This window comes from Dromiciops gliroides, chromosome 3 (genome assembly GCF_019393635.1).
Source record: "Dromiciops gliroides isolate mDroGli1 chromosome 3, mDroGli1.pri, whole genome shotgun sequence".
NCBI classification, from domain to species: Eukaryota; Metazoa; Chordata; class Mammalia; order Microbiotheria; family Microbiotheriidae; genus Dromiciops; species Dromiciops gliroides.
This window is the reverse complement of record NC_057863.1, coordinates 306,505,312-306,521,126: the sequence shown is the minus strand read 5'-3', so window position 1 is coordinate 306,521,126 and position 15,815 is coordinate 306,505,312. Positions and strand designations below refer to the sequence as shown.

The 15,815-nt window shown below is 34.2% G+C and overlaps 1 protein-coding gene across 1 annotated transcript in view; it reads left to right on the top strand.

Annotated features, from left to right (window-relative positions):
- Positions 1 to 15,815, top strand: part of LOC122747036 (ABI family member 3 binding protein) — a 313,537-nt gene that overhangs the window by 208,113 nt on the left and 89,609 nt on the right. The window contains 12 exon segments of the mRNA XM_043993253.1: positions 969 to 1,043; positions 1,923 to 1,970; positions 3,285 to 3,365; positions 4,426 to 4,473; positions 5,863 to 5,946; positions 7,098 to 7,145; positions 7,758 to 7,802; positions 9,165 to 9,248; positions 10,225 to 10,284; positions 10,790 to 10,909; positions 12,392 to 12,463; positions 15,464 to 15,556. Of these exon segments, the coding sequence (XP_043849188.1) occupies positions 969 to 1,043; positions 1,923 to 1,970; positions 3,285 to 3,365; positions 4,426 to 4,473; positions 5,863 to 5,946; positions 7,098 to 7,145; positions 7,758 to 7,802; positions 9,165 to 9,248; positions 10,225 to 10,284; positions 10,790 to 10,909; positions 12,392 to 12,463; positions 15,464 to 15,556 (858 nt within the window).

The window sequence follows — 15,815 nt, the reverse complement described above, 5'->3', positions numbered from 1 at the left end:
TGACAAAGGGAAAATGCCAATGGAGAATGAAGGCTGTCCATAGTGTCATATGTTCACAGATTTTTTTACCTGGAAAAGACCTTTAAAGCCATTTAATCTAACCTCTTTAATTTTTCCAAAGGGGAACTATAATTGTCTTAAGGTGTCTCACATAGAGATTAGAGTCCTAATACTCTTATTCCAAATCTAATGGTCTTTCCATTGTACCATTCTATCTTTCTCATCAGTTGTCCATCTTGCACTGGGGTTGGCCCACCTTTTTATTCCTCATTGTGAATTTCTCTGTTGACTTCCTTTAATATTCTTTTTGTTTATAATGTCTTACAGTTCACTCACAACCACCATTGTTACATTCATCTCATTTTTTCAATCCATTGTTCTAAGCTATCTTTTATCATTATCTCTCGGCTATTTGAATGACTCATTAATGCCTTTAACATTAATTCATAATCACTTTCATCTCGTTACCAGAAAAACTCTTAATTTTTCCTTTCTTTTTAAAGTTGACTCAATCAGCATTTCAAGTTATAAAAGACTGCTTTCAAATAAGGTTTGAAGTTGTAAATCAGTATACTTGTGATTTAGAGTTTAAAAAAGGAAACAAAATAATAAAGGATTCTCCCCACAAAACTGAGTTCCAAACAGAAAGGTAGACTTCTATTCCTAAAACCTTCATATAACCTTTCTTGTGCACCTCTAAATATACCACTTTGATATTCTTTTTGCTTCTATTTCCTCTATAGCCAATTTTGTTTTTCCTTTAATGATTTAAAAAGTCACTGGTCTATCTCTTTTTCCTATGAGAAAAACCAATCACCCATCTTAAAAGATCCTATTTCACTGGGAAATATGATAAAAAGCCACTGTACAGGTTGGGATATTTCCACAACAAAAGGAAGATGTAGGTACTCTTGACAAGTTTCCAAAGTTATGGTAGTTGTAATAATGAGGATTTTTTTTCCCTTCAGCTCCACCAAAATCAAAACGGCCGGGTCGGCGTCCTAAAACCACACCTACTCCCAAAGCACCCCACACCAAACCTGGTAAATGTGTTGTTGGTGTTTTAGCAAAATTATTGTCATGTCGAAGTGAGTGTGATCCAGTGGTTTAGAAATCAGATTTAATATGTTCACAATGGTGACTGTTCTTTGTACTGATTAAGCACTAATAGGGGCAGCTAGGTAGTGCAGCCCTGGAGTCAAGAGGATATGAGTTCAAATAAGGCCTCAGACACCTGACACTTAATAGCTGTGTGACCCTGGGCAAGTCACTTAACCCCAATTGCCTCAAACATCCAGAGTCATCTCTAGTCATTCCGATGTATATCTTGCCACTGGACCCTGATGACTCTGGAGGAGAGAATGAGGCTGGTGACTTTGCACAGCTGTCCCTCACTTAAACTCAATTCACTGCATGTCATGACATCATCTCCCAATGTCATAGTCCTCTTTGAGAACAAAGGACAAATAACAAAAGACAACAAACAATTAACTGCTCATAGTGATAACCAATGACAATATTCCCAGAATACATGTTATTTTTATATCTCTTATCCAAGACTAATGCTCATTATAAATTAGGTACAAGGCAGCTAACAAATTTGATGCATACTATTAACCAGTAAATAAGAGAGGAAGATTGTGCAAAAGGTAGAACTGTATGATTGGAAAGGAGTATGTTGCTTGTGACTATTGGACTTTGAGTTCAGAGGTTCTCTCTTTCCTGAAGATTATGAGAAATCTGCTTATAGCAGAAAAGGTGGATAAATCCAGAATAAAATAGAGAATTGAATAAATCAGAGATATGTTATTTGTGTACCAATGGCTAATTTTAAAGAAAACTTCCATCTCATAATTCCTTCCTTCTCAGTATTGTGTGTTTTTTGTCTTGTTTTGTTTTATTGGGTTGTTCCTGTAATACAGCCCTGGAACCTGTTGCGCTAACAACTGAAACAACAAAGACTACAATAGGTAATTCTGCTCTCCTGGGACTCCTTCAATGGATGACCACATCCTCTTTTTCCATTTCATTCCTTCAGGCAAACCTATAGGCTGTATTTGTCTAGCAGCAGCCTCTCTCCCAATGTCATTTCATGCTTCCCTTATAAGTTTTCTCATCTTCATCCAAAGATAACTGTCTTCAAAGAAGAATCATGTGATAAATTCAAGGAAACTGAATTTATTGTCATCACTAACATATCATCTTCCCATCATCTGCACCATAGCTTTAACAAAGCCTTTCTAATTCTAAGATTCAGGCAAGGTCACAGCTTCTGCATTCTCCTGACTGAAAAAAATGACAAATTATTTTGTATTGCAGCACTATGGATTCCATTGAGCTGCTTCCCTCACTGACTTCCTCCCTTTACCTGCATGAAGTTCTATGTTTTTCATCTATGTTTTTTCTGAGGAATGGCATTCCTCCTTAACAGATATCCATTTTCGTAAATCTTGATCCTCAATAATGAGTGATATTGAAAGATTACTCTGTAACATGAGAGCACAAAGGCTCTAAAACTTTTTTTTTGGGGGGGGGAGAGGTGAGGGAGAGTGTGGTATTGATGCCATATCACCGTAGTTATCCTTTTATTATTCCTCAGCATCTGCAAGGAGCTGTGCTATACCTCTACTTTGGAAAACTGCAGAAAACTATACCTAAGTAGCCAATTCATATGTAGCAACAAATGTTTTCAGATATTTATTCTAGAAGACCTAATTAGTGAATTTTAACCCCTATTTTTCGGTTTCTATGATCATGTTAAAAAAACTGAACAAGAAAACTTGAACTTGTGTACTTTGATGTTCTTTTCAGTTGTTTATGGATAAAAATCATTCCATGCCTTTCATTGTTTCTGGGTCTAACTTTATTTTAGGATATTCTTAAAAGATTTGCCTTTAGGGAGAACCTGAGAATGAAAATACTCAATTAAAATATATGACTAGGTCAACAATTCATTGAGCCCATCTCTTTTGTGTATTTATAGCAATATAATCATTGGATTTATAGAATAGTTTTATTTTGCTGCATGAATGCCATGGAGTGTTTTAATATAGATTTAATTTGAATTTTCTCAGTTGTATCCAAGAGATTTTTTGTTTTGTTTTAAAACCATCAAAATAAGCAAAGGCCACACATAGTCCAAATGTGCCAAAGATCAAACCTGGTTAACATATTTTCTCCCCCATGCCTTAATCTAGAAGTAAGAAAGGGAAGTATAAGTCAATCTAATCTTAAAATTCCAACCTGTGAATATTACACTAACCTCAGTGCTATTTTTCCTTTAGCTTCCAAACCACCCAGGTCCAAACCTAAAGGTCCTAAGGCTAAAACCACACCAAGCACATCTACAACACAGACCATATCTGGTAAACGTCATTTCCAATGCTTTTGTTCAATAAATCTTGATCTCTGGAAACCACTGAACATGCCTAGTGGTTTCCAATTTGAATGGTAGATGTGTGTAGTTGCTATGATTTTGTTCAATATCTTCTTGAGATCCTCAAATTGAGTTGACAATTGTTAAATGATCAAATATGTGTGAAAAATGGCAACTTTTAAAACTCTAGAATGCCTATTTTCTATATTATGACCCCTTAAAGAGCGCAGCCTTTGAGAGGGGAAAATTATCAGGCTATTGTCATGTTTACTTTTTCATACTGTAAGCTCCTATCAAGGAAACTCTGGTTTTTATTAAATCTGGAATTCACATTTTTCAGATCCTTTCCTGAAAGTGATTATTAATATTTATTAATATTTAATATTTAATGTCCACAATGGGCTGATGTTATATATTTGTAGGCATAGTCAGGGGTGGGGAGGAGAAGACTAAATAGACATGTTTTATCTTCCTTAAAAGTGATGAAAATCCAAATGCAAAAAAAAGTGACGAAAATCCTTTCTAATATTCTAAATAAGTGATTTCGATAGTAGTTGCTATTTATGTATCAGGCTTAGGCTCAACGGAGTTTGAAAGAATTTTTATTCAGGAAAAGACAAATAAGATTCTAATTTCTTATGAGTGGAGTCTTATAAAAAACAGGTGTATTAGGGAAGTTCCTGATAAAAAGGAAAAGAATAAGATTCTAATTTGCTATAAGTGAAATCTTGTAATTATAAACCTGTAATAAACTAGTTTTTCAAGGAAGTTTCTCTATAATTAGTTTTAAGTTCATCCAAAACTAGATCTATAATAATTCTAATTTAATTCTAATTTAAATTGAATTCCAAATTTAGGATAAATTTATTTTAAAATAAAGTTTCATCTTATTCTGATTTAAGTACCAGTTGATTCAAATGAAATAAATTCTGTAAACCAAAAGGGTTATAAGATGGAAAGTATCATTATTTAGAAGTCCAATTAGTGCATCTCTTTCTGGTTTTAGTTATGCATGTCAGTTTATTTTAATATTTTTGTTTGTGATGCAGCATATGAACCTGTTACACATAGGACAGAGGCATCGATGACAACTCTGGGTAATAATAGATTTGTGTCCCCTTAGTTGATGCTTCTTTTGATCTTTGTTGTTGGGATCCTAGATACTCATCCCCATTCCCTCCTGCTATCTTTCATTCATTTCCCAAAGTTATATCTTTCCCACCCTCTCCTAAAGACACTTCTTCAAATTATAGAGCCTGCCACCATCTTCTATGAAGTTCACACCTCTGTATTTTCTTTTAGGTGTGTGCTTGTTTTGGTGTTTTTTCAGTTTGTAGAGTCTTGGAATGCCAAGAATACCAAGATTTTTTCATATCAGACTTATTAGGTGCTTAGTATATTTTAATGTATCAATGCATATACATGATTTATACAAACATGTATATATGTTTTATCAGTGGATGAGTAGAGTGATAAGCAAGGTTATTTAAGAAAGATGTCATCTTAAATCTGCTTATCAAAATGCTGAGTACGATTCCCAAGTGATCAAATATACTTGGTAACTTCCCAGGCTAGAACCCTTGGTACACGTCTCTCTCTACTGTTCCCTGCCTCACCTTTTATCCTCCTCTGCTTTCCAAATGTGTCTGTGCATCTGTCAATAATATCTCTTCCAAAACTGAGTCTGAGACATTGATGAAGTTTTCTTCCTTTGGATTTTCATCAGAAATAAGCCAGGAATGTTTTTTGTCACAGAGATTTCTTTGACTCTTCTTCATCTCTTTCACAACAAACTTTGTCTCATCAAAAAATGTTCAATAGATTTTCCAGGCTTCAGACATCATGCTTTAGTTCCTTTGACAATGAGTACTAAGTTATTTATTATATAAATGTCATATTTGTCCAGTTGTTAATTTCCACCAAAAATTACATAATTTTGCACATAAGATGGTTATATGACTTTGTAAAATGGCAGTTTCTTATTTTACATAATCTGAAAATAACATGAATCTTCAGGCTTTTTCCACTTAAAGATCCATTTTTCTTATTTGAAGAATTACTTCCTAGTGATGAACAGATTCTTTATATAGCATCATTGCTTTAAAATCATTTATAATCTTTTAATGTATACTTGATCTTGGAACTTAAAAATTCTATTATCAGTCATATTTGGAGAAACTATAAAATATTTCAGTTTAAAAAATAACTTTCTCAATTCTTTTGCATCTAAAAATAACCCCTAATTATACTGAAATTCTGCATTTAACCTTATCATTCAATATTCAATAGATATTTATTAAATGCCTACTGTGTGGTTAGAATTAGTCTTACCACCATGCAAGGAAATATATGACATTAATCATCACCTCCAAGAACTTTTAATTTAAATAGGAAGGTAAGACATATGTACCTCAGAGGGTTAGGGAATGTATGCTATTCTCATCTTTGATCATCACCATAATGACCTAGATGCTTTCTTTCTTTAGCTTCACAGTTGGACCAATCACCACCATATGCAGGTCCCCAACTTAAAACGACACTAAATCCAGATGTGCCAGAGATCAAACCTGGTAAATGTGTTCTTTATTATTTAGCAGAGTTCAGAGTATAAGTTATAGCCCACAAGTTACAAATTAGGGGATGGCATTATAGAACAAGGGGGTCAAATCCGGCCTCTAACATGGGGGCCCCCAACAAGTCATCTATCTACCTATCATCTATCTTCTCAGTGTCTAATGCAACCCTCTTTGACTCTGAGTTGCAGAGCAGGTGCCAGTCAATATGGGTAGAGGGAGAGTCCTCATGCAGAGTTCCCTATAGCAATGAAATCACAAGTCCTATTTTAAAAATTGAATAAAGACAAGGATCCAGAATACCTGGTATATGGCTTCTTCTCCTCCATTTCCACACACTTCTTAGTGAATTATTAGTGTCATAGGGAAAGTGGTAAGACAAAGAGCATAGCTAAGGTGTTCATCTTTTTGTTCTTTTGATCTTACCATCAATTTTTACTACTATCATGAGGGAGCTCCCTTCAAACCCACACATTACTAGTTTGGATGCTCTTATCACCTGAGATATGGTCCATTGCCCCTCAGTCTTACCATTTAAATTCCAAATAGTTAAGTGTATTTGTGTGTACACACATATGTATTTCCCTTTTCTGAGAGCGATCTATCAATAGGAGATATCTTTCATATATATATATATATATATATATATATAAGAAAGATATCTGGATCAAGATCTCAGATCTCAGAAAAGGAAAGTATATTACTGAAGGGAAATCAGCTGAGAAATATTCCCTCAGTTTTAAGGAAAAGGAGAGATAAAACTTCCCAGTTCCAAAAATTATCAGAAAAGCAAACTGCATCTGAAAATGTTGTCTAGTTAGTTTGATAAGAATGTATTGCCAATATGTTTGTGTCATAATGGTTCTTTAACTACTTAATGTTGGTCTTATTTTAGGACAGGTAGATCAAGTGAACATACTCGGAAAGGAAGGAAGGCTCTTGGACTCTACAATGGAATCCATTTTTACACTTAACTTCTTAGGTTTAGATAAAAGGGATCATTTGACCTATTTTACATTTCGTATAAGTTAGGTGTTCATTAACCATTCTAAGGAAGATTTTAGTCACAGGGCAATTTTCCAGTGTTTTATGATTCTCATGTAAATGTTTTTGGTTTTCTTTTGTATTTTCCTTGTTTCTGGGAAAAGTCATGGAATCTGCAACATTCAAAACTGAAACCGTGGTAACAACAATAGGTAAAACATGAATGAATGTCTATCACAGCTTTTCCTTTTCATCTCTGCAGTCATAGTTCATAGGTGGGGTTCCCCCACTCTGTGTTGGCTTTACATCATCCTTAGGAATATTTTTTGGTAATTATAATTAATAGTTAAAGAAGACTATTCAGTGAAGGTCTGTGACATGGCTAGAAATGTCTCTCTATCATCCTACTATAACATATACTTTTGTCTTAACATCATCATTATCTGCTTGGATAAACTAGAGTTTGGGGCTCTTATATGGAAAGAAACAGGACAATAATACATCATTTGTGCGATCACACCATGAATTCTTATCTTAGCATCTTCATTTTCTTTATTTTCTTTCTCTTTCTTTCTTTCTTTCTTTCTTTTTCTTTCGCATTTTGGTTGGCTGTATCCCTGTGGTATGCCTGGAAATTGTTCATCAAAAACCAGTGGGTATAATTTTGATGAATTGCAATCACTTTGCCACTGAATTGAATGTTCATTCACAAGCCCTCCAATGACTTCTGATGAGAGCTCAAATAGAGAGTAAAAGTAATTCAGTGGGATATTGGGCTTATGTACTTTGTAAAAACCATCTGTATCTATTTGTTTCTATTGCAGCCCCAGAACCAGGGACAGTTAAAACTCATTCTCCAACAACATTAGGTAATTGTATGTTGCAACCCCTTATCAGTTGGTTTCTATGCTTCTTCTACTCATTCCAGCATCCCTTATAGAAAGACATTTTTTCTGGGAGATTGCCACGCATCTTTTTTATTCCCATAAAACGTGCTCTTCTCCTAGAGGCATTTTTAAATGGCTATTGGAGAGGAAGATTTAATATACCTGTCATTTAAAAAGATCTTGCTACAGTCATGCATGGAGGTCATTTTCATTCCCTGGCTAGCTAAACTAGCCATCAGATCAAGTCATCAAAAGTACATCTGTGTAGGACCAAAAACAAGAACAACAACAACAACAAAAACCCAACCCAACCAAACAATTCCTAAAAGTAAGTTCCAAACAAAGCTAGCCATTTGGTCCCTTTCTCAAACTGGTGGTGCTTTATGTATCTTTTCATTGGACAAACATAAATTCTTCCCAGTAGTAAAAGCTAGCTAGAGTTTTAAGCACTTTACAAATATTATATTGTTTGTTCCTCACAACCACCCTGGAAGATAGAGGTTTTTAATTTCCATTTTATAGTTGAAGAAAGTGAAATGAACAGAGGTTAAGTGACTTGCCCAGGGTCATATAGTTAGTAATTGCCTGAGCTTGGATTTGAACATAGATCTTCCCAACTCCAAATTAAGTGTTCTATCCACTGTGCCTCTATACCCTAGCTGCCTCTTTTCAGATGTTTTACCTACCTTGCTTTCACTGTTGAGTTCAATTTTGTACTTCCAAGAGTAGCTTGAAAGAGAGGCACTTTGTGTTTTGTTTGGTTATTATTCAAATGGAAAATTAACCAAAAACTTTATAATGTAGCATTATTATAAAATCTAGCTGTGTGCTATATTCTTTTAAAAATTTTATTTTGCTACTTGTTGCCCTGATTTTCAACCTAATTATAGCTTATGCAAAAAGCTAAGCATTGTAACTGTTCACTCTTGAGAAGATGACTGAAAATTACCTAATTCTGAAATTTCAGACGTTTAAACTAAAACTCATATTTCATTCTTCTATCACTATCTTGATATTGTTCAAATCAAATAGAAAAATCAAAAACAGCTATCTTCCCCTCACACACATCCTCAGAAAAGTTATCTATCAGATGTCAAAAGGATGAGGCAATTAGAAAAAAACTTCATTTCTTCTTTCTTTTTCCTTATCTAGAAGCAGTCTGGAGATTTCTTTAAACATAACTGGAATAAGGAAATTAAACCTTAAGAAAAGATCTGGCCCTCCCTACCATATTATTCTAAAAGCTATTGATCAATTCCTACATAGTGGAAGTCTCTGTGTGATCTTAGTCATAGCATTCTTAACTTTGATTAATGAAATAATCCAACTACTTTCTTTCTTCAGCTCAAATCAAAACAAAGCCTCCTCATCGAAGGCGTCCTAGACCTAAAACTACAGCGAAACCAGAGAAATCACAGACCAAAACTGGTAAAAAAAAAAAAAAAAAAGTCGTCTTCAGTGATTTGAGCACAATTGAATCTTTTGTTTTAGATGACTGACATTTGGAATTAGTCCGTTTGATTATATTTCTGGACATTTTTCACATTTTCTGAACTTCCTACAGGAGGGGGGAAATGATTATAATAGCATTATAGCATTTCCGTGGAGTAGCAGCAAATGGGCTGTACCTTAATTTCTTCATCTTTTGCTGCCCCTTCCTTGCCCATCCTCCCTACTCTTTTGTTTTCTTCCTTCCTCCCTCGCATAGGTTGGGGAATTGCATTCACAAGTGGTGAAGGAGAACCATTTCTATTCTTTTCTCCTCTTCTTCAATTGCTATTTTGTATGAATCCTCTACAAATTGTTAGGCTGGCAATGTAATGTAAAAGGGTAAACAAGAAGTTGTGCCAAGTTAATTATGAAAGAAAAACACATTTGCCTTCATCCCTGATATGTTCAATAGTTAGTGGACAGAAAGAACACCCTATTCCCACAAGCAAGAAAATTGATGGAATAAAATATTTCAGAGACTAAAATGCCAATCAGAGATGTTAATAATCTTTGCTTAGATATCATTTTCTCTCCCAGAGTATTTAATAGGTGGAAATCAAAAGGATTTTTTCATAAGAAATTTTTTATGTCGTCTGGCATCAGATCACTAGAAATCTGTCAAAAGTTCTAGCTGACCTTATAGGAATGCTTAGCACAATTCAGGGGATGTGGTTCTTTTATGAGATGAATTGGTACCTAACCACAGTTTATTCTATCATCAGAGACCAGATGTCTGTTTTTACTCAGCTCAGAAGTAAAAAGAAAGAAATAACTCTTTAGTACCTTAAGGATCAGGATTATGGTCTAGTAAGACTGGTATTCGAGTAAAATGTCTGGCCTTTTTTAAGTTTTTAGATGTCTCTATTTCTATTGTTTTTGTAAAAAAAAAAATTAACATATCTATTTATGTCAGTTCCTACTACAGCTTTAGAACCTGCCACCTTTAGAACTGTGACTGCAGGAACAACATTAGGTAATCAATGTCCTTTGGTGAATAAAATTACATGTGCTTTTCCTACTCATTCATTGTCAGACCCACATCCATCACCATCATCATCACATATTCTCCAATGTTATGAGACCACCATGTCATTCATTGTCTGTTGCCATTCAGTTATGTTACTTATCTTAAGGGTATTGAAGTCTCTTAACATAAGTCACCTTGTGCCATTAGTGTTGTTTAGTAATGCGTATAATCCCTATGCTCAATGTCTTCATCCTGTCTTGTGTTTTTATTTATACAATATTCTCTTATGAAGATGAATTCCAGACAAGATTAGGGGTATGGTTTTCTCTTCTTTACATAGACCATTAAACTACCATGAGATTCCTTGAAGGCTCTTTAGGCCTCTATATCTTCTTAAGAAGTGCATGAATTTTATGTTATCTATTGAGTATTGGGAAACGCAGGTGTATGTGTCATCCTCTCCGCAGTTTCTGGGGTCATAATAACTTAACTAAGGATTTTCTTCCTCTAGCACCCAAAGTGCCTAAAGTGACAAGGCGTCCACGCCCACACCCACGCCCAGGTCCTCGCCCACGTCCACGCCCACCCCAAACTCCTACACCAAGTCCTGAAGCACCTCAAACACAAACTGGTAAATGTGTCATTTGGTGTTGAAGCAGAATGAGTAGCAGTTCAGTGCTTTGAGGACAATCGCAAAAAGTTAGTGAGGAGTAATGCTGAGGTAGTATGTGAGGTGATACTCTTTAATACCGTGTTTCTTAGGAGAATTGGTGACTCACAGAATGGTTGACAGCTACTTCAGCTGAAAAATAGGGTCCCAGTCAATTCTAAACCACTAGGTTAAATCAGACTAATCTGTGTTGGGGTTAGATGGGGTCTTATGTCTTAGCTGAATTGCTCATGCTTTCTGCCCCGCTGGTATTTAGATTTATGGGTTCTTTTTTTTTAATCATTCTCTGTGACTGTGCCTTTTATTTGCCTCTCTTGAAATTAAATAATAATCTTCTCTTTATGTATTGTAAAAAATTTTCCATGACAAGGTATCAAAAGTATCTAGCCACTAGATTAATTTAAAGCCAAAAATCATTTCTTCATTACATATCATTATTCATCAAAGCATGAAAAGCTGTGGGAGATAACAAAAGAAGTAGTAGACTTATGGTTAGGGAGTTTATAGTCTGTTTATGGAAATCAGTTCTGCATACATAAAACAATAATATAAGGTAATATGTAGTCCACAAGCATGATTGTGGATTGTATGATTTAAACTCAAGTTCTAGGCACTTAGTTAATATGCATTCATTCAACAAAAATTTAACATGCCCTTCTCATGTACAAGGTGTTCAGAGGGATACACTACAAGGATAAAAGTAGTTGCTATCCTCAAGGAATTTATAATCCGGTAAGGATGACAAGACAAATATACAAATAAATACAATAAAAGGTGAAAATGTATGAGTGATTGGAAAAGGAAGAACTCATGATCTGGAAAACCATAGATAAGGCCTTGAGCTATAGCAATTAGATTAGATTGAGGAAGGGGAGAAGTTTTTAGCCTTTCTGTCTCTTTTTCCCATCTTCCCCTTTCTCATTATCTCCTTCATTTAAAAATATTTTATTTTTGTTTTTAACATCAATGTCACTTCCCAATATCCCCTCCCCTGTAGCATGGAAATAGTTAAATAAAACACCAGACAACATTTACCTTCATTCCACTTACATGATTCTCCTCCCAAGAAGAGGGAGGTGTATTTCACCTCTGGACTCATGGTCGATCATGGCATTGATCAAAATTTTAATGGATTTTAGTGTTTTTTTTCTTTTCATTCTTGATTATATTTTTCTCTTGGTTCTGCCTCTTGAGTTCTGCATCAGTTCATGAGATGATCTCTCCCTGCTCAGAACAGAGAAACATTCTACAACCTACCATTCTGCTAGTTTGCTACCATGTTGTCTTAAGACAGCATATTTCCATAGCTGACTTGTTAGCAAGCTTAGCAAGGGTTACTGGCAAGGGCTATCTGTATAATGCCTGTTTATGGCATTATGCTGACTTATTTATATGTAATATGATACTCATGATCATTTTAACAACATAGATGTTTTCTTTCAGCTCCCATAGAAGTTCAAACTAATCTTTTCCAAACAACATCATCACGCCTAGAAAAACCACCAATTACACCTGGTAAATTGATCTTTTTATCTTTTAGGGTAGGGTTCTCTAAATGAATTTAATTATGAAGCGCTCTTGAAGATTAAAAAAATTCTCAGCATAACAATGAAAAAAGATTATATGTTTAATGGCTATTTCTGTTTTATTTAGCATAAATTGTTCTGGATTGCACGTTCATATTAATGTATTTTCCTGAATGTCATAATCTACTATATGACTTTTACTCACACAAAAGAATGTGAAACCCATAAACATGTATGAACATGTATAGAAAGAATGATTCTTATCTTTCAAAGAGTTGGACAGCCACGTGTGCAGTTTTAGAGAATGATTAGATGTATATTTAAACAAACCTCATCAAGTAAATTTAACTTTTCTTTTCCCTTTGACTTATCTTTCATTAACTGTATTTTGTTATTATAAAAAAATTAATGACTATATTGAATGATTCAGTTGAGTTCATGGCTCCCTTATTGAGAAAGGTATGGGAACACAATTCAGTGAGAGTTATAAATACAGGAATATTCTATTGTATCAACCTATGTTATTGCAAATTTCAACTCACAAATTAGATCTTGCTTAAATTAGAAAATACTTAACTTTAAAATGTCTAACATAACTATTTATCCAACATTAATTAACTATTAACCTTAGCTTATTACTTTGATTTTAAAAATCAGCTGAATCATTTCACTTCAGTGAATGAAAGTGAAAAGGAAAGATTTGCCATTGTCTTTATACTGCTTTATTCTCATCAGTGACAGTGGAACCACCAAATATGCACGTGCGCGCGCGCGCACACACACACACACACACACGCACACACATAAATTTATGCTAGAGACAATATAATTTTAAAAACATTCATGAATTAATTTTCAAGTTATCTCAAAGTGGGGAAATTTCCAAAAGAATGATATCAAGAGTAGTATTAATATGAAAGAAGAGTGCATTAGAAGACATGTCTTTACTACTAAGTCATATGCTTACTTCCTTATTTTGAAAAAAAAATATTGTTATACTGGTCTATGTACACATCAAAGGTACCTTTGATGAAAAATCCTTGAAAATAAACAGTAGACCATTCTCTACAGGACAACACAAGATTGTTGTCACCCATTTGACTGAGAGAAATGAATAAAAAATCCTATTGTGGTTATTGTTTGTTATTATTTTGAATTTTAAAAAAACACACATTTGTTTCAGTACAACAGTCTTTAAAGCTCTGTTCCAACAAAATGTCTGTCAGGCATTTGCTAAGATTTCTTGATGGATGAGAGCACAGAAATAATTATTCAATAATTCTCTGTTAGTATTAAGCAAAGTATAAAATAAAGCAACATATCCTTGCAAAATGTACTTGCTACTACGTGCACATTCTGTGCAGAGACTAAATAGAAGAGGGAATCCCTATAAATGATGAGGTTTTCCACATGATCCTATTTGTGTATATTGTGCTGACTATCTCAAGTCCCTGAGTATGATAGATCTTTTCAATGAAATTCATGGCCGCTCAAATTAAATTAACTTGGCTATTCACACGGGAAAAATCAAATAGCTGTTGAATGAATATTGCCTAGATCATGACATGCTATTGGAGAGGACATTGTTAGTCCAAAATATCTTGATCATGTTTATTCATAACACATGGGCCATGAATTAGCCCCAGAAAAGAACAGGTTGGATTTCATTTGAAAAATAATGCAATACATTCTGTGATCCCAAGCTGTTACTTCCTAAGCCCATCTTTTTAACACTAATATTTCTTAATCATCCTATCTGGCTGAAAATCATGGAATATCATGGTTTCCAAGGAATCAGTGTTGCAGGAGACCCAAAGAACAATGGAAAACAATATGGCGGGTGGGTGTAGACTGAATTGTTTCCAATGAGTTGTATATAAGAAGTAGCATAATATATTTTACCCAGAAATTTTATTATTAAATAACGAGGTGGCCTAGTTTTGTGGCACTGGTATCCACAAAATATTAAAAGACATAAAGAAAGACCTATAGCACATTGGGCAAATCCTGCAACGTAGTGTAATGAATGGATAGAAGGTTAGACTTGGAGTCAGAAGGAGTTGAATTCAAATTCTTCCTCAGACACTTACTAGCTATATAATTTTGGACAAATCACCTAACCTCCTTAGTTAGACCTCTTTTTTCTTTTGTTCATCCATAAAAATGTCAGAATTAAGCTAAATGATCTTCAAGGCTGTGTTCAGTAAATGGAAAATAACTACACAGGACAAGAAGTCATGTAGGGTATTCAGTTTGTTTCAATGAAAGAAGTACTCACCAGTTAAATAATTGTTCCATCTGAGTATTGAACTTTATAATAGTATCACTTTAGAATTTTTTTAATTCAATTTTTTGGCATTTAGAAACCAGGGAAGAAAAGAATATAAATTATAGAAGAAATGTAGAAATTCTCATGTTGGCGATAAAGGAAATTTTATTATTGATACCTACAATCACCAAAATGATTAATATTAGGACATATTCATATTATATTTAAATATTTTAAATAATTATATAATTATTTAGCTATTGTATTAATGCATTGTTATATATATATTTAATAATTACATATAACATTAAATTATATTAAAATTTTTAATCATATTGCTAATTAGATCACTAATATTAAATGAGTAAATTTTAATTTTATTTACCTTGAAATAGATAATTAAGTAATATTATCCTTTAATTCCTTTGGGATAGTTTCCCAGGTTTTTTTTCCCAATTCTATCTTTTTTAAGTTACCTATTTAAGGTTTTTAACTATGTATGGGGGAGTGAGAAATATGTTGGAAGATTATTCAAGTGAAACTTCTAACATAATCTTGCCATTAAAGAGAGGGGGAAACATCATCAGGTCCAAAAGAAGATTTTAAAACAACAGCCACAAATAAAGTCTGTATGTTGGAAAGTAGGGATATTACCTAGCATTCGGTTGCAGTGTTCTCTACCATGATGTGGATAGTAATGCCAATCCTTTCTTCCCTTAGTTCACAAACCAGTCAAACAAAATCGAACAAAGTCACCTTCACATCCCAAGCTTAAAACAACTCCAAGTCTACCTGTACCTCAAACCAAACCTGGTAAATGTGCGTGTGTCTGTGTGTCTCTCTGCATTTGTAAGTAAATGCTGCCCTTAGTAAGTCTGCTCTTAAGATTTGGAGTCTTGGACAATTGCTCTTGATTACAAACAATTGGAGGTTGTAAACCCATAGGGTGTAAAGCTCACCGTGGCAGCTACCCTCATGGATCTCTGGTGGTGGTGGTGGTGATGCTACTGCTGCAGCCCACTTTACAATTGATGTTAGCTTCCCTCTTTTAGTCTGTGGAAGTTGTGGAACT